Source organism: Typha latifolia, chromosome 8 (genome assembly GCF_019914945.1).
Source record: "Typha latifolia isolate L0001 chromosome 8, TyphaL0001v2, whole genome shotgun sequence".
Lineage (NCBI taxonomy): Eukaryota > Viridiplantae > Streptophyta > Magnoliopsida > Poales > Typhaceae > Typha > Typha latifolia.
In genome coordinates, this window is record NC_133093.1 from 1,263,716 (window position 1) to 1,283,865 (window position 20,150).

Consider the following 20,150-nt stretch of genomic DNA (forward strand, 5'->3'; position numbering starts at 1 on the left):
CTTTTTTATCATTTAATACCCTAAATTTATATGATCATTTTAGATTACACCAAGATTGTGGTGGTTTGCAGAAATCTAATGAAGGTAATTGTGTTTGGATCGAGAATCAGTATTAACTTTTTATTCTAGTATAGTAAGTGTTATACTAGTTAAGTATTCAAACATCAATTTATATTCATCTCAAAACTAGTTTAGTAATACTTACTTCTCTCTCCTCTCCTCTTACACCAATATATTATATATACCAATAAATTATAATTGCCATTTTGCCCCTGAACATAAATCATTTAAAATGTTCTCCCCTTGTCATATCTTCATTCGTCCACTATACAAAGTATGTTGATTATTTGCCAAAATATTTTCTAAATACATTACATTTCCGTGTCACATCAAATATAATTATTACACCGCTATATTAATTTACATACAAACAATATATTAGCCTAAACTGATTTAAGCTAGCTTCTTTCAGTTTAAGAAATTAGCATAAATAAACTAATCCAAGCGCCACTTAAAGAATGAGAAGATGGAGCTACTTGTGCCCGGTTGCAATCTTCAGGCCTATGCAACCACTCTACCGGTCTCAATCTTCAAGCGTATCTGATCGGATGTCTAACAAGAAAATAAATTAGTGAGCATTATGATAACATTATAAGGAAATGAAAGATAAAAAAAAAATGAGATAGAGAACTAAATTTTATCCATATGGGACTTACAAAAAATTTATATTAACAGCCAAGTTAATTTCTTCCTAAGAAGCAATAAAATAGAAGGCCTTCATTGAGTAGTCACGCCACAAATTAGTTTGTCATGTAAAATAAGAATGATACTCTGCAGTGGCACCTCAAACTATTGCTAAACTATCACATGGTGACATTCATAAACTAACTTCTATTTGAGGCTTTCAGCAATATGTTGCCCTTGGTATTTGGCCACTAACTGTTGGATATACAAGACTTTTGTGTACAAGAGTCTAGGCTAATGTATTAAAAAGCTCTTCTCAAATTGTGTTCCTTCAGTTGTGCAAAAATGAATAAGCTTCACTATTATTGCATCCAGTCTCAGCAGGATTTATCCAAGTAGCTAAATTTAACAATTCCTTCATGGTAGACCAACACCAACGAGCATCCCTATATTATTCGTAGGTTTTCCTGGTGGATCACAACAGGAAGATCCCCAAAGAGACTCAAGTAATTTAAGAAAAATTGGTCATGGCCTATGAAGATTATAGGAAAGATCTAAATATACTTCTTAGATGCTAAGTCACCATCTTATGCTGGTACGATGCACAGGGATATCTTAGAGAAAAAGGGCTACTCTTAAAATTGTTGTAGAATTTGAATATGAGATTGTCTAACTTAACAAGTAGCAGCAAAAGTGTCTTAACTTCACATTGAATTAATTTGTCGCTGATTTAATAATCAGGGACAGACTCTAATTCTAGAGAATATCTAGTTTAACTAAACAGTCAGGATTTATCCCATACATGTGTGTACAAATTGTAAATCGAACTGTGATCCATTTAGTAATAAATAAATATTCTAAATTCTCGGAACATATTTACAATCTATAATAGCATGTAAACAGAATTGGTTAGAGTTAGTCTAAATAATAGGTAAGTGGTTTGATCCAGAGAAAGGAATGCTTAATGCTTTGACATAGTTTGATTGCAAAATAGAGGCCAATACATCTTCATAAATACTGGTGGAACATGATGGATTTGTCTAGGTCAAAAATTAGTGGATTAGAAAAAGTAATGTCTTGAAGTCAATTTGCATTTAAGCTCCAAGTACTCAAGAAAAAAGTATCAAATTTGACCCACACTTTCCTCAAGCAGAAAGATGGTGACACAAGTTAGTTATGCCTATCATCTTCAAGTGCAATATCTCTAGAAAGTTTTGTTAGTTTAGGAAAATGCCGGAAAGCAATGATAGATGACTCTAGATGACTCTACATGACTGACATTGGCAACAGAACAATGGATGCCTAACTTAGCATTAATAATCAGAGGTGAAATGAAAGGTAAATCTAGTAGACTGTTTAAATGACACTAATTTCCTCCATTTTCTCTTTAAATATATTTGAACAAAACTAGCAATAGAAATGATATATCATTGTTAACTAGTTTAAATAAGAAACTGGGAAGCGGAAGAGGAACACAATTAAAACTGGAGAAAAAAAAATATAGTATAGTGCAGGATAAATAGATGCATAAATCAGACTCAATTGTTCAATATATGGAGTTACCATTTAATGTGATAATGTCATCTACAAAATTTGAAAATATCAAGTTCTTTCAACAAAAAAAAAAGTTTTATTACATGAAACTGTAAGTGCATTTCAATAAAATCGGGTCCAATAAAAGCATCTCTCTACTTATGCATTCTTATGTTACAGTCGCTCCCATCCCCGAGAAAGAAAAAACAATGGTAAATCAAATAAATTTGCCAACTGAGCAAAACTTGTCTTAAGAAAACTATGGATGTGAATGCTCACAAGTCATAAACACGGCCAAGTTAGGGGAGAAAAAAGGATCTATGTGACTGATTCCAGTAATTGTGAATCAAGAAAACTATGCCCTTGCATCTCTTTATTCGCGACAAATTCCAACACATTATGCTTCAATGTTTACAAAATGCACTGTTCAGCTACTTCTACACCTCTCTTACCATCATTTGTGACCTATTACCAACTTTTCCAAGACTTTGATTCGGCATCCCATAAACAAAATCTAAAAACCTTACAATCAGAAGCAAGACTTCTTCGGATTTTGCAAGCACAATGTACCCCACGCCAAATACTGAAACACAGCAACGGAGCTTTTTCCCACTTCATCCATTCTGTTATTCCTTAAAAACTTGATAATCTCATTCAAGCTGATGCATCCACAAATTTCAAACAATAAATGTACCTAAAACTCCAGGGAAAAAGGAAAAACATCATATGACCTAAAAATCCTACCTTTAGAAGCGTAAATTCAAAGACCCAGTTCCATTCTCTATATAATATATCGATCAATATCCATGGCCAAAATCTATCAATCTAAAGTAACAGAAAAGAAATCGATGCCGAGAGAGAGAGAGAGAGAGAGAGAGATCATTACTGGGTTTCTCAGGTTTCCCGCCGGCCCACTTGGAGCCGGCGAAGTGAACCTTCTCGCGGGAGGCGGCCTCGGACTTGCAGCCTTGTAGGGCTCCCTGAGGCCGAACCGGGGGCGTGAAGGCGCAGATGTTGGAGTAGATTATGCACGTCATCCCCGCGGCTCTTCGGAAACCAAATATTTTATATAATTTTAAATATTATATTTTTATTTTTTTTAATCAATTAAGCGGATTATGATCAAACTAAGCTCAAAATTAATTTAAATTTATACCAAACTTAAATTATTTTATTTGAAGCCGAGCTTGATCAAGCTTTAATTAAATAACCCCACCCAATAACTTCCAACTAAATCACCTTATTCCTCTTAATATTATTTTGTATCACAATATCTCTTTACATTTTGACTAAACTATAAATATAAATATTATTAATAATCTTATTTTAATTAAATAAATATGTAATATAAAAAAAGAGTTTGAGGGGTTTACTAATATAAAATAAAATTTTAGTAGGAGAAACGTATAATGGTAAAAAATTAAAATTCACAAGATAAAATAATTTTAGTCTAAAATATTAGGGGATAAAATATATTTAACTCAAATAATAAAGGGAACAAAAAGTAGTCCAATACTATTGTAAGCTATCAAGAGAGAATTAAATTATCATGTTGATCCTTACCCTAAAAATTTTAGGTAGATTAAAGGATATAAATCAGCTTCAAATTGGAGAAATCTCTCAACCATATGAAATGGATGGAAGAGGCTAATTGCATGATTTTGATCACTAAATCACAATTGATATAGATGTCCATCAACTAACTTAACTTTCTTTGACTTAAACACATATTAAATACAAGTGGATGGAACTATGGGAGTAGCTAGATGTAGCTATTCAGCAATCACATAAACATTAATGTCAAACATAATATCTTAATAATAAATAGCCTTTTTAATTTTAATAAAATCTCACTAATATTTCACAAATTTTACTATTTATATACTAGACAAGAGGCCCATCTTTATAACAAAGATAATTTTTCTAATTTTTTTTTTAATTAAATGAGGAGAATCCTTCTCACTAAGCTATCAACATCTTAAAACATCCATCAAAGTTGTACATCAAGACAAGCCAATCAAACATGCTGACTTTATGAGAGATCTTAACTTGTGGGTGATATGGCTAAGTATGAACTCAAGAAAAGAAACAAGCGGCAAGACTTAGCTGACAAGCAACTTCCTCCAGGGCATTCCATTATTAAAGATGCTGATAAGAGTTAAGAGTTAACAATATCCACATCAATAAGTCTTTTCTTTTAAGAAACATGCCATGGTATTGAGCATATCCTAGACAGGGTTTCTTTACATTTGGGCTATTTGGCAGCTCACTGTTGGTCTAGCTATACCTTTATTTCATGTACCACTTTAATTTTCTTTTTTTAAAGGTTACACTTTACAAGCAATGCTTTTAGATAGATTCAATATTTGATAAAACATATTGGATGCGCGCTAGAAACCTTGAATTACAAGGGTTGAAGGGTTGATAGCATCCACCCTCTGGCAGATATAGAAGCAGCAGCGGAATCAGGTGGTCTTTGGTGGTAAAGTAGCAAGCAAGAAGGTGGTGGAATACAATAAAACTCTAATGGTATCAACAGACACCCGGCAAGAAGATTGCTCGGTGGCTACCTCCAGAATATGAGTGGGTGAAATTGAACATAGATAGAGCATATAGGGATGGTGCTTGCTAAGGTGGTGCCGAGGCAATGATAAGAAACTAGTACAAGATCATTGCCTCAGCTAATTCTAAAAGACTGATTTCCTCGATCTCCCTTGATGCAATTAGAATACTCAAGGGTGAGACAATGCCCATGGAGGTCAAGAATATGATGAGCTTAGCGATTGCCAATAGATCCCAAAGTTTTCTAATGCAATATGTATCTAGAGAAGCAATCAGGTTGCTGACCAGGTAGCAAACCGAGATAGGTTAGCTGTGAGAAGTTTTACTGATCAGGCCTCACCCCCTAGATTTTTACACATCGAATCTTATAGTAATTATTTTTACCATAATAGTCTTATCCTTATAGTGTGCTTGATTAATAAGAAGTAAGAAAAGAAAGTGATAATTGTCTACAAGTCTATAATATTTGGATAAAAAAAGTGGAGCAAACAATGAGTTATCCACTTTCCTAAAATGACTGAGAATTCTCTTCTTTACCTATCAAAAATAGTTTCACTTTATTACTTACTAAAGTGAGATGCTTTATTAAACTCTACTTTTTTGGGACTAAACATATTAAACCGAGATTACAATGCAAAGTTGCAAACACTAATAAAAAAAAAAAGTTTAGAAGGGCTTAATTATAAAAAAAAGTTTTTAGGAGCAGAAAGATTTCAGGGGGGGTAAGATGTAAAAAGCTACGGCATCAGTGTATCACCCATCAGAAAAGTGGCGTCCGAAATCTCCGTTGAGCGTTGACGAGGCCTTCGACCTCGGTTTTGCTTCCCGAAACGGAAGCGAAAACGAAAGCGAAATCGCCCCCAAAATTTTCAATTCGCTCCACCTCCTCCAAATCCCATTACTTTTATTTATCGAGAAAGAGCGAGCGAGAGAGAGAGAGAGTGGAGAACGAGAAAGAAAGGAGGAGAGAACTCGGATATAATCATATGATCTCGATCCTTCGCTAGGGTTTTCCGGATTCGCGATCACATGAGACATCGAAAACCCTAGCCCTAGAGGGGTTTCGTTAGATGCTCGGCGCCGCCATCGACGCCCTGGATCTCTCGGCGCTGCTGCAGCTCGTGGTCGTCGCGCTACTGCTCCTCTCCGCGGCGCTGCTCGTGGTGAAGAGGGCCGCGTCCAGGTACTTCGACGTCGACACAAGCTTTGAGGCCGCTGCCGGAGCCGGCGCGGGGTACGAGGAGTTCCGGAGGCCCATGTCGATCGGCGGCGACGACGGCTCCGCCGGGGTCTGCGCCTCGTGTGGGCATTCGGGGACCAAGAAGTGCTCCGGGTGCAAGAGGGTGCGGTACTGGTAGGTTCTTTGGCCTATTACTTTTTTTGTTAAAGAACCGATCTTTCTCTTGGTTTCTCGTGGTCACGATACAGCGTCGTTAGGTTTTGATGATAGCACAACGGAAGAAGTTCAAATTGAATTAAATTGTAGGTAATTGGCACAAAGTTTTGATCTTGCAAGTTATTTTCATACTAAATTGAATTATTTTTTCTTTCCTTTTGGAATACAAATATATCATGTGGACTAAAATTCGTTTTGTGGTTTGATGTTCTGCATTAGTTGCACGGAAAACGGTGATGAGGAGATATATATTAAGTAAGATTTTGAGGTTTTTTTTTCGTATTTTCATTTGTTAGGGTTCGGTGGTTTCTAATCCAACAGTGGTTGGTGAATTTTCTGATATCAGAGGCTGATGAAAGGCAGTGATTTTGATTTTTGTTTTCTGCCCTAGCGAATTGTTTCCTTTCACAGAAATTCTAAATGGACTCCGTTTTTATTTCTTGAGTAGTTTAACTCATAAATTCAATTAGAAGTACAAAACCATTATTGAATTTGCTGCTCTCCCTCTCTTTTCTTTCCATCTTCTTTCTCCCGATTTTGAACCTATGATTTTGTTCATCCTATTTAAGTCCCTTTCTTGTTGACCTCCTCTTTCATGTAGCAAACCCTTTAGCCACCTTCAACCTACTATATGTTTGCTATCCTTATTGCCTCAATGCCACCATATTCTCATATTTTGCCATCCATATTGACCATAGAGATCTTATTTTGCTGGCTCACTGCATCGTTTTTTTTTCTGATGTCTTTGCAGATACTTTTTTAAAAAAAAACTTATAATGTCTTGTGCTTTCTGGACATAGAGAAGTTGTTGCCAATATCAAATTACCTTCTATTTTCACAAATTTCAGAATACAGCATGATTTCTTAACCATTCTATTTGTTACCAATATCAAATGCCTTTCCATTTTCACAAAATTCAGAATACAGCATAAATAGGAAAGGTGCATTATCACTTGGTTTGCCACATGCCTCTGAACTAAGTCAAGATTAACAAAGGAAAATTATCAATAAAGGGGACCTAAGGAGTTGGGACTAAAGGCTTTGGTAATGAGTGAACCAGTTTAAACTAGAGGTGCCCTTAGGGTAGTGGTAACTGAAGAACAAAATGATGAGGAAGAACATAATGATTGTTGAACTTGGTTGGTTTGTCTTTGAATAGGGAAACTGAGGTCTATGCACTGTACTATATGTACGAAATGAATGAATCACAACTTGGATGCAGATATGGCTATTCTAAACATGACTTAATTATCCTTCAGGGGTCCTACATATTGTATCATAGGTCATTGATGTGGCCCTAATACCAAACTAATATGGCCTTAGGAATGAGAAGAAAAAAAACATGCCGATGCGAAAAAATATGAGGTACATGGATTCACCTTTAAGGAGAAAACATAGGGTATGTGTTAATCTCTTTTTCTGCCTCTAAGTGCCATTTTCATACTAGCATAGCTAGGTAGATAGGAAAGAAGATTAACCCATCCGACTTGTAGGGAAAATAGGATTAATCCTCTTGACTTGTAAGGATAAGAAGATTAACCCTGGAGAAAGAATTTTGATTTGTAATAATCCTCGACATTCCCCAAGAACAATATTTTTTTTTGAATTTTTTTTTCATTATTTTTAGCTTCCCAATACCCTTTTCATACTAGCATAACTAGATAGATAGGAAATATAAGACATAACCCATCAATCTGTGGGAGAAAAAAAAGATTAACCCACCAAATTGTGGGGTAGGAAAATTAACCCATCTACTTTGTGGGAGAAAGAAGATTAACCCACCTGACTTGTGGGAGAAGAAGAAAGCCCGTCTAAATTGTGGGGGACAAAGAAAATGTGAAATCCACCATAAAAGAGAGCAGGGGGGAATGATAACGTGGAATCCTCCATAAGGACAATTTTTTAAAAAAAAAATTTCTTCTCGTTTTTGGAATTCCCGTCACCTCTACATAAAGAGATGAGAGGATTACATCAAATCACAACTTAGAATTTTCATAATCTTTTCTAATTTAATTTCTAACTAAATTCAGAATTTTTTAACTTAAGATCAACCAATCCTTGAAATAACTTATCTGAAAACAAACTAACAATAGAATCTCTTAGCCTATGTTTGCTTCAGGATTATCTTTTTCCCTTTTCTAGGTTAGAAAGCAAACATCAAATTATCCCTATTTTAGATTAGGAACACTACTCGCATACTGTAAACGCAAATCTAATTTGTAATGAAAAGAAACATCCGAAAATAAAAAAAATAAAAGAAAATCTAAATCTCACTGGTCCTGAACAATGTGATACTTCATCTTTCATTCTCTTCTCATTATACTCTCTTCAAATATAGCAGTACCTCATTTACAGAAACTCAAAAATCTTTTTTACGACTAATAGTCTAATATTATCATCTTTCAATGCATTGATATATTTAATTGAGTGTGCTTATGTGTATTAATTAATTTCGTAACTTAAGAGATCTACTCACTTTGATAACTTATATTCAGTTCACGAGCATGCCAGTCAAAGCATTGGGAAGCTGATCACAGGTTAAAATGCAAGCAAATGAGGTTGTCAGAAAAGGCAGAATTTATTTCGCTTGGAAATAGCACACACAATGAAAAACCATCTGGATTTGGTCCAATTTCATTGGTGCCTGCTAATAAAAGAGGGAATAAGGTGACTGGCGTACTCTTTTCTTGGTAACTACATCTGCTATATTTGGCATGGACTGCATCACCATAAAATCACTAAAAATTTTATCTGTACTTAGGTGCTCTTTTCTTATGACGAATTCTTAAAGCTATTCAACTGGGACAATCCAGGATTTCCACCTTGTGGGCTTCTGAATTGCGGTAACAGGTGCGCAAATGTTTATAGATCTTTCTCCCTTTCATTAACTTATAGTTTATCTTGAGCATCTGCTAAACTAATGCTCAACTTCTCTGCAGTTGCTTTGCTAATGTGGTTCTGCAATGCCTGGCGTGCACTAGACCACTTGTTGCCTATTTATTGGAAAAGGACCATAACAGAGGATGTGGGTGGCTGAGTTACAATTTTTATAGGATATTCTCTTATAATTGGTCGAAACCTTTTCCTTATATTTCACCAAGATTGTTCTTGACTTCTTTCTGTAGGTGTCAGGAAGCAAGAAGATTGGTGCTTTTTGTGTGAGCTTCAAGTTCATGTTCAAAGAGCTAGCAAAAGTTTGCATCCTTTTTCACCAATTAATATTCTTTCTCGGTTACCTAATATTGGTGGCAACCTTGGCTATGGTAGACAGGAGGATGCTCATGAATTTATGAGGTGCTTCATTTGCTTATTTGATTGAAAATTTACAGATAGTTCAAATTTTAATTTCTTTGCACTGGCAGCATCTTTGATCGTTTGATGCAGCTGATGCCTTGATTTTATTCTGAAGCTATAATTAACTGAAGTGAATACCTACGTAGGTTTGCAATTGAAAAAATGCAATCAGCTTGCCTTGATGAATTTGGGGGTGAAAAATCATTGGATCCTAGCACCCAAGAGACAACTCTTATTCAGCACATATTTGGCGGTCATCTCCAATCTCAGGTTAGTAAAGCTGTCCTTGGGATATGAGACACCAAATCGTTTAATTGGCAATTATATCATCTTGTGATAATGAGAATACTTCTGTCTATCTATCTCTTATAAACAAGGCCTCGTTTATAGCTAGTTGTGTCACTTGAATGATGGACATTAAACTACAGACTTGCTGAAACAATGCTACTTCTTTTAGTTCATGATAGTTCCGTGATGCTCATTTATGTCCTTCTGGTCAGCCACCACTTTTATTTTGATAGGCCGTTTCCATCAGTTTCTTTTTGTTTTTCCTTGAGGGGTTAGTCTGGTATAATATGATGAATTATCTTTCTGACACACACGAAAATTTATTACTGGGGGTTTGGGTCCTCTAATATTACCTCTAGCAATATGTTGATTTTTATCTATTGCAACATAACATTGTGCTCACTTTATCTAAATCTAGGTGAAATGTACAAAATGCAAAATGATCTCAAACCGTTACGAGAATATGATGGACTTGACGGTTGAAATTCAAGGGAATGCTGAATCTCTAGAAGAGTGCTTAGATCAATTTACTGCTGGAGAGTGGCTTGATGGGGAGAACAAGTATAAATGTGATGGGTAAGCATACTTCATATTATATTGTGAGTTTATTTGTGTACAATTTCAGGTAGAACTATTATATTATTTTCTACTATTTTATGTGTTGAAGTTAACTTTAATGTATGAGATTATGTGCTTTCTCGTATATTACAGCAGTAATCTAATACCTATTCTACCAATTTTTTTGACATATCTAGAGAACATGCTTGATGTAGATTGAGTGTGCTTTTGTAAATTATGGCCATAATGATCTTATTCCATGAAGTTACACCACTATCTATTCTGCTATTTATTGTAGGTCCTTTGAGAATGTAGATTCATGCATAATTGCTGTCAAAGATGGTGCTATCTGATACTATGCACATAATCTTCATATTGCTGGTGGAACAACCAGATTTTTTTAAACACATGCAAATACATGAAAACAACTTGCTGTTGGAGTTTTTAAAAGCAACTTCCTTGTCTTCTTTCATTTAGAAGAGGTCATTTTCATTATCTTCTTGCTCAACTGAATTTGACATGTGATTTTCATGGATATTTCTTGTTCATACTGACATTCTATCTACGTTTGCTACTATAGGTATTGAACAGCCAGGTACAACATCTCTGTGATTTATTTATTTTACTTGGTGGTTGTGTCGATAATTTTACCGCACCATCTTTGTGGTTGCCAAACTGAATCCACCATTATATTTTTGCCAAAATCATCTCCCAACCAACTTCTTCCTTCCATACTGTATTGCCTTTCCTTCACATTATCTCGCATGGATTTTATGGATGGGCCAAAGATTTCTTTACTGTTGCATATCTTATCAAACAGAAACGAGAAAATAGGACTAAACATTAGTTTGATTTGTGTTTACAAATGTGCTATGAATAGTTGGATGTGCTTTTGAGAATGCTGTAATAGAATTTGTATGTAATTTACTTTCGATTTTCAAGACTAGTTGGCCCTTGGGTACTTATCAGTTTCTATATCAGTTATCTAGATGCCTATGCATTTGCTCTATGACTTATGCAATTTCTACTGTCCTATCCTTCATTTTAGCGGTTGTTTATATGATTTCTGAATTTTGATAACTTATACTTGCTTTTATTATCATAATGATTATGTCCGTAGATGACTTTATTTTCAGTAATCATTTAGGTATGCAACATCAGTTTTTCTTCTTCTGAGTTAAAGATTGAATTTCTCCATGGCTTTTTTTTCAGATGTAATGACTATGTCAAAGCATTGAAACGCCTTACAGTTCATCAGGCTCCCAATATACTCACAATTGCCCTTAAGAGATTCCAGGTTAGAACATGCTGATATGTCCTCAATTTATTACTTTGTAGGAATCTATTTCTTAATTGTATTTAATTGCTTCTTTTTGCAGAGTGGTAGGTTCGGGAAATTAAATAAGAGAGTAACTTTTCCTGAGAACTTGGATCTTACTCCATATATGAGTGGCAATGGAGATGGCAATGACTTGTATACACTGTATGCTGTTGTTGTTCATGTGGACATGCTTAATGCTTCATTTTTTGGCCACTATATTTGTTATACAAAAGATTATCATGGACGCTGGTACAGGATTGATGACTGTAAGGTAATTAAGTGCCAGTTTATCCATGATGTGTAGGATACAATGCATTTGTTAATTCACGGCCCCCTCACAAAATTGCAGGTCATGTTAGTCGAAGTGGAGGAAGTACTTGCTCAAGGTGCTTATATGCTCTTGTATAGCAGGTAATCTTATATTTTATTGTTTGTCATCTAGAGAGGACATTTCCGAATTCTCTGTCTCTCTCTCTCTCTCTCTCTCACTCCTACTCCTTTGTATACATGTATGTAAATATGTATATGTATACTCATAACAAGGCACATGTTGTTTCCCTATGTCTATATTCATGGAAGAAGTTGTAAGGAAAAGAATCGTAAGAGTATACATAAAATAAAGAATACATGTTAAATGGTTTTCATCTTCTAAAAGAAAGAAGGTGACTATATTATCCCAGTATCAACGGTAAGTTGGTATGGGCTAGATATACTTAGGATTAGGTAAAACCAAAGCTGTTTGGGATATAGGTAAACTATTGAGAATTTGTCAGTTCCTTGAGGTCGTGTTTTTAGATGAAAAGAACTTTATGCTGTCCTAGTTAAAAGTTAAAAGTCGAACTCAGTCAGGAACACTCAGGTTCAGTCAACATATACATCCTCTAACCATTTTCAGATGAGCATCACTTTCAGGTTTAAGTTGAAAGATATTACATAAAAGAAAAGACTAGCAATTGTCAATCTCGATTGTGATTATACACAAAATATTAAGAAAGCAAGTGTCAGATGAGGAAATAGCTTTTCAAATAAATCATTGTATCTATTGCATCTAAAGCACCAGTCATTATGTGGTATTTGATTTATTCTCTCAATGTCATGTTCTCTATATGCAAACTTTTCTGTCAAATGTCTTGTGGATATGACGGGCATATAAAAATGTTAAGCAGGGGTCTAATATGAGTTGTTACATACAGGAAAACTGCTCGTGAAAGGCCTCTTATCATGCCAAGTGAACCTCTGAAGAAGCAAAAGTCAGATGATGTGGTTCTATCATCAAGCACTCCCAGGGTAACAAGCCCCATAAAAGATTCCTCTCTGCCTTTGAATATTGAGAGACAGTCAAATTTTGTTGAAGACCCCATGCTGATGGATACTGGACCTGAGAGAAAGTTACTAATCAATGGTGATGTCATCAAGGTCAAAGAGATGAACGAAATGGATTTAGATATGCCTATAAAGGTAGAGCCATTAACGATGCCTAAAGATTTGGAAAATGATAATGTAGATGATCCCTTAGTTTCAAGGCCAAAGGACCATGAAGAAGAAGGGGACGCTATTGCAAATTCTATGCATTGGAGTTCTCTTCCAGAAGAATTATCCTCAGTCAGCACCAGTACAATGCAATGCCAAGAACCTTCTGTTAGCTCTGATTCAAATGGCTATGTAGAAGTAGGTAAGCAATCAAGTAGGTTAACAGAGGCACCGAATTTGCCACAACATAGGCGGGATCAATCAGTCATTGGTCAGCAAATTGTTCAGTCATCTTTAGTTGCTCCTCCAGCAACCTCATATCTAGTGCTTAGACCTTCAGATGATCTACAACCTGAGTTAGAGCAGTCAGTAAGTGCATGCTGCCCATCATACTCTGCCAATGAAGTGAACACGCCATTACCTGGCTCTCTTGAAAATATAGGAAGTAAGGGACCTTCATTAGGCATAAAGAATGGTTTAGTGGGAAAATCAACTGAATTTTTGCCTCGTGGTTTCCTTGATAAGCCATCTAAAATGAAGTCTTTAAATGGTGAAAGAACTCAATTTAGGAGTTATCAAGGTGCTCTTTCACCTAAGGCAAATGGTCTCTGCAATGGGCATTCTTACAGTAGTGTGATGGAGCAAGAAATTTGTAATGATTCTGCTAGCAGCTCTCCATCCATAGCTTCTAGGAGCAAAAATGCTACTATGGTTTCGACCTCTTCTGTTGGTACTTCATCCTCTGGGAACTGCCACGACACCACTATTTTGGGTCCATCCTCTGAAAATGGTGAAAATGGCTGCGAAATTCTTCAGGGAGATCTGTCATTCATCTCTCGTGGTTTCTTGACAAAGTCCTATGGAGAATCATTACACAAGGACAAGAGTAGGAGCAGAGTGCATAATTGCAAACCAAATGGCAATGAATCTGCAAAGAAGACACCTGATTATCCTAAATTAATTGAAGATTGGAGACTGGAAACACCACACTTAAACTGCAGGTCCACTGATACCAATTATAAGGAGTTCATTTTGGACAATGGAAGAGGCAACGGTTATCATGCAAAAGATGATCCTGTAATGATGGTCTTTGAGAACAGCAGCAGTTCTGGAAAAGATGATCACCTGAAGTCAGTCTCTTGTTCTCCTATTGAACACAGCGGGCTACGGCATAGATCCATTAGTTCCTCATTCGCTGATCATGACTGAAATTGAAGTCTATCAAACTTTATCAAAGGTTAACAAGTTTGCCTTCCATTTACCATGACAAAGTGCACGCAGACCATGATTGGAATGCGAACAGGCTGAAGTCCTGCTATGCATGGAACTAAAAATCATATGATTGAGGTGTTAGCTATTCATTATTCAACATGTACGCTACAAGATGAAGGCAGCATCCTTTCCCTCTTATTTGGTATGACATCATTTTTGCTTGCATGGTTCCACCAGTTCAACGAGTGGAGGAGGGTCTCTGGGCTTCCACACAATTTGCAGAACCTCAGATGCCCCCCTGGTGCCATGCTATTGCATCGGGTATACTCTATTGTATAACCTTTGTTCCATTCCTATTGTTCATAACTAAAAGAACCTCCTCCGTAGGGATCTTTTTCTCTGTTCTTTTTCTTGCTGGTTAGCTTGTTGATAATCCAACTTGCAGACAGCAGGGTAATATTTGATAGGTTATTGATCACAGAAACATTTCACCAGATGTTAATCCCATTGTTTTGTAATGCCTTTCTTGTACTCTTTTTCCTTCCAACGAAATTAGGCTGTGGTGTCATGAAATGCTAACACAATGGGAAACTACAGCGTAACTGACATGTTTTAATTTGAAGTCCTTTGAATCTTTGATCTCAAGGTTATATTAACATGTGATATGGCTTGTATATTTTCATCATAGGATGTAGGGGTCTACTATCCAAAAATCTGTTGCTTCAGGTGCCCATATAGTAGAGGATGGAATTGGTGTGATTCTCACTCGTGCATTATGATCTTTTGTTTCCATATAACGAAATTTCTTTGATTGAATTCCATATTTAGAAGTAGATATGTAGAGCAATGTGACCTAAAGTTCTGTAATGTTCATAATATTGTGGTAGAAAATAAATCCACGAATAGCTATAGATGGTCTTCTCCTTCAGTGGACATGAAACATGGCCTCCTCTCACAAATTCTGGTTCAATGCTTCAATCAGTAATGAAACTTTGAGAGACCATTTGGTAGAATAGTTCAATAATACTGGGTTATTTTGTGATCTCTTGCCTTGTTACCATAAAGAGTATGCCAAGTTTTAGGCTAATTATTTACTGAAACCTGTAGTTATGGTTAAGTTAAAATTAGACTGTCGAAAATTTTGTAATAAATGTCATGCACCTACCAACTAGGATCAAGAAATGAACTTTAGAAGAGCATTCCTTTATTGCTTAATGTAAGCAAATTTCAGTTGTGTGATTGTTTGCAGAATTTAAGAACTAGCGTACAACATAAGAAGAGTAGAAGAAATAAAAGAATTTACAAGACCCACGGTATGACATAGCGATTGGAACAGGCTAATAGAGGATGGGAAAGGAACTTATTACAGAGGAAAGGAGTCGTTGAAAGTTTTGTTTTCATTGAAAGGATTAAGGGAAGAATGAAAGGCAAAGGAAAGTAAGAATTGACTTGTGGAAAGTGGAAAGCTGGTATCTGAAGTGCTTTTGGAAGCATCTCACTAAATGACACCTTGCCTTTTTGGGTTTGGCATAAAAGCCTGTCTTCACCTTCTTCCTTTAGATGCCCACCAAAAGAGACCTCTGCCGGTGGTCTAATTCTAGAAGTCTAGGGTTCTAGAATCTTGAACTTTGAGAGCATCCTTTCCTGGTTTCATGGCTTGTGTGGTCAAATCTACCAAAATTTTTGCTACCACTAAAGGCTGAAGTGGAAGACTAGATTTCTTTCTTTTCTGATAAAAAGAAAAGAAAATGTGAACTTTTGTAATCTAAGTATTGCTATTAGGAAGACTTCTGAGTTGTGGCAAAACAATATGGATGCTTGAGTGACACAAGGATAATCAAGATTGACTTGATTTGTACATTTGCATTAGCTTTTGTCTGTCATATGTAATATAGGGTTTAGAGAAGTATATAATGTGAAATGTGCTGGTAAACTTAAGTATATAAGGAATATGGTAAGATTAGCTAGAAGTTTATTTGTAAAATTTTAGCAGTGGAAGTGCTCTTTTCTTTTTTACTATTAGCATGGTGGCCTTTTCAAAGGGCATGTTTTATGAGAGGATGTCATCTTTTAGTTAACTCATACAATTATGCATTATTTTCTTATTACAATCTCTTGAGGTAAGGTCATAATTCAGACTATCCTCTCTACTTTATCTTCTTATCTTCTATTCTGCCAACAAAAGTAGGCAATAGAAAGCAACCACACATATCTTTGGACTGTAGAATAGCTGTCAAGATTGTTTCTTCCTGGCCGTCCATCCTTGAAGTCAATTGTTAATCAGTGATGTTCATTCACATTTATGTTCATGCACGTTGATGTTCATGCCACCAATATTTGATGGGTCATGCATTGCATTGTCTTATTCTCCATCTCTTCCAGTTTGTGTTGATAAAAGTAGGCTCACGTCTTTATAAATGTTTTCTACTCAATAATTCTGTTTAATTTTTGACCATCTTCAGGTCTAGTTTTGTTATATTTATAAGCTTTTCAGTTATGCAAGTTGCTAAAAATAATGGTTTAGTGAAATCTTCTTTCTTTTAAAGGAAGAAGTGCTTTTTTCTTTCTTCATTTGTAAAAAGTACTCAATTAAACTTGTTTTTGTTTCTTTCTTTCTTGTTTGTTCAGCAATTCAGAATTATACCAAACACTACCTTAGTTCACCTCATATGCCTGTTCACTCTTAACTTTTCATGTTAAATTCCATTCACTATTTCAAAGTTCTTATTTATAGAATATGCTTCTCTCTTTTCTTTTACTCATGTAGTATATGAAGTTTCATCAGGCATATGATTGTATTCAAGAATTACATATTTTGCAGTTTTAATATTTTGAATGCTTGAGTTGATTTTATTCTACTGATAATCATTGTTTTAGTTTGCTTCCAAGTTGTTTTAGAGACTTGAATTGGTTCCATGGTTAAGTTATATCTGTCTATTAAATGGTAGTGTTTGGTTTAATATATATATATATATATGTATATTTTTTTAGCAAACAAGAGACTCTAGAAAGACAGGGCTTTATATGTAATATACTTACAATTTAGGGTGTTATTTAGGTCATGGTACTATTAGGCAGGAAAATGAAGTATAGCTGTAAAAAAGAGGGAAAGTTAAATGGAGGTGGGGGGTTTGTTGCGGGGGAAAAGGCAATGAATGGAAGCACATGATGTACAGTATTTAGGATGGATTCTTCTCCCCTCCTTTTGGTTTGATAAAAGTCTTTGAACACCTTGTCTTGTACTCCTTGTTTGAATGCCAATCAAACCTTTTCTAGACTGCTGCTTTACAACTACACCTGATGCATTTTATTAATGAGTGGTGAGAGAGGAGAGAGATGTAAGGTTGAAGAATCCAACATGCAAATTGGTACTACTTCCTTATTAGTTTGGCCCCACAAGTTATAGTCTAGGCATGAATCAAGTCATTTTAGGGCAACAACCATCTACACATCCATGCACTTGTCTTGTGGCTCCTAGATAATCCTTGTCCTTTCTCTAGCTTTTAAATTATATTCTGCATTTTAAAAAGCTATTTATAATCTAATTCCATAATAAACAAATACTCTTCAAAAAAAAAAATTTCTTGGAGGAGCTTGGGTTTTGTAATGGTACTTTAGATCAGGGTAGTTTAGAAGTCAAAAGTGAAAGTGAAAGAAAAAGATAAATTTGTAGGCATCCATTACAAAATTAAATTATGTATTAATTAAACATTTCTCTTTCCCTCTCAAATTCCTCATAAAAAAAGAAGAAGAACAGAAGGCCTCTGAATTAATTATGTATCCATCATCTCTAGTATGTGGATGGGATTGCATTTGCTTTAGGCATGCAAGCATTGGATGAAATAAAAGAGCAATAATTAAGTGTGACACTCCTGGATAGAAACAGCAAATCTAGAGTAAATTTTTTAAGGGAAGTTTTAGGTCAGCAAGATTTTCTGGCTAGAAATAGCTAATTGAAGTCACAAACAACTACTACTAGCATTTGAGACTTTTACCATTTCTTATTTATACTCTAAACAGTCCTCTATTGCCCCTCTCTTCCTCCCAAACTCTGCTGCCATAATTCCATATCATTTTTCTTTAATCCGATAACAGAGTTTATGAGTTCGATTCTTCGCATATTAGAGTTAATATTTTGTAAATCTTTTATTAAACCACTGTATGCTCATGATCTATAATTTTTTTGTGCTAATATATGTATTTATCATTCAACCCTCGTATTTTGCTTTTATTATCTTCAAAATATCTACGGCTAGACCGTCTAATTTAGAGTTACCATAGAGACTGTTTATTTTAACTATACATGTTCAATGACTTAATAGCTTTAAGATCAAAAGAGAGAAATACAAATTAAGTTACAGGATGAAACTGGTGTTATGGTCAAATGAGATGTAAGTCAAGTATTTAGTTTTTTTTAATCTTCAAAATAGATGAAATATTCTCTATTCTATCAGGTTAAATTTAATGTATTTCTAAGATTATAAAAGTAAAATAATGATAATTAAAGAAGAAGTTAGAGCCTAAATTATTTTAGCTATATTATAAAAATAAAAGCAATAATCTTCCTCAGTTCATTTTTAAATAATTCAGTGGGTAGATTATCTACCTTTATTTTTTAGGATATAATGTGACATGGAATCATAATTTTTATTTTATTGATAGTGAATCTATAGTCATAGTCATAGGTTAATTATAATCTAGAGGGCCAATCCTCCCAAGAAATGGATTACAAATGAGCCAAACTAACGGGTCACAACGGGCTAAAGTAGAAAGAAATTTATGTTTATATGGATGGAGTCATAATTCAAGAGGGCCAGAGATTTTTATTTTTTTTTTCAAAAAAAAAAAAAGAATGTATAATCCCATGCAAGATGCAATAAAAGAGGGACAGGAAGACATAGTGGTTCTTGGTTTCTACTATTTCATCATGGTCCTTTTATATATATATATATATATATATATATATATATATTATTAATTAGATCAGCCTTTGAGACACCAAATGAAGACAAGATTCAGCAATGAAGTTCCATTTTGAATACCTCCCTTTTGAGAAGCAGCTGAGTAGGAAACCAGTTGGGGGAAGTGCAAAGGTATAGATTTATCTTTTGACTCTAAAAAAAATGCTTCAAATCTCACATAAGTAGGTTACATGTGGTAGAGGTAAAATAATAAATTTAGCTGCTGCTGCTGCTGCTTCTTTTTCTTTGTGAGAGAGAAGAGAAAGCTCATTGTTCTTAATAGTTAGTATTCAGCTAAAAATTTTATTCAAAATCAACTTGATATATATAAGTCAAATGCAATATAAAATTTGAATTTGAAATGCAAATTTAATTCTAAGGTGAACACAAGCAAGATCTAATTTGCTCGTGCTTTACTGTTTGTTAGCGTAACAATTGACATAACTGGAGCAAAAAAAGATAAAAATAAATTTAAGATAACTGAAGCAAAAAAGATAAAAATAAATATGAATTTGTGATTATAACTCTCTTACCAAACTTTATAGCTGACAAATAAGTGGATCTGGGTCAGATGCTAATTGAACTCTTATCAATGATTCTCCATTTACATTTTTAATGCTAATAAAGTACAAATGATTGAATTTGATTATGACATAAAGTTGATGATGCTATTAGCTAGCTTGAAATATTTTTTAAAGCTTCAAGTAGCAGCATGCTACATTCTCTGGCAGCCCATGAGGTACACTGACAATAGCAAAATTCCATGCTAACAAATCTCTAATCAACAAATGGCATATCTTTCTAACAAAGTATCTTAACAACATCAAAACCATCAAAGGATTTAATAGAGCCCGCTTGGGTTATCAAATTC

The 20,150-nt window shown here is 34.9% G+C and overlaps 1 protein-coding gene and 1 long non-coding RNA gene across 2 annotated transcripts; one reads left to right on the forward strand and one right to left on the reverse strand.

The window, feature by feature from the left end:
- Positions 1 to 286: 286 nt before the first annotated feature.
- On the reverse strand, positions 287 to 3,262 carry LOC140793994 (uncharacterized). The gene is made up of 2 exons (XR_012110044.1): positions 3,104 to 3,262; positions 287 to 612 (listed from the first exon to the last, which is right to left on the reverse strand). It is a non-coding gene; the product is annotated as an uncharacterized lncRNA (long non-coding RNA).
- Positions 3,263 to 5,568: 2,306 nt separating this feature from the next.
- On the forward strand, positions 5,569 to 14,836 carry LOC140794167 (ubiquitin carboxyl-terminal hydrolase 18-like). Its single transcript, XM_073146067.1, has 11 exons — positions 5,569 to 6,133; positions 8,671 to 8,842; positions 8,937 to 9,025; positions 9,115 to 9,200; positions 9,301 to 9,469; positions 9,616 to 9,739; positions 10,176 to 10,333; positions 11,528 to 11,612; positions 11,695 to 11,907; positions 11,986 to 12,047; positions 12,830 to 14,836. The coding sequence occupies exons 1-11, from the start codon at positions 5,850 to 5,852 to the stop codon at positions 14,313 to 14,315; spliced, it is 2,928 nt and encodes a 975-aa protein (XP_073002168.1). The 5' UTR covers positions 5,569 to 5,849; the 3' UTR covers positions 14,316 to 14,836.
- The last annotated feature ends 5,314 nt before the right edge of the window (positions 14,837 to 20,150 follow it).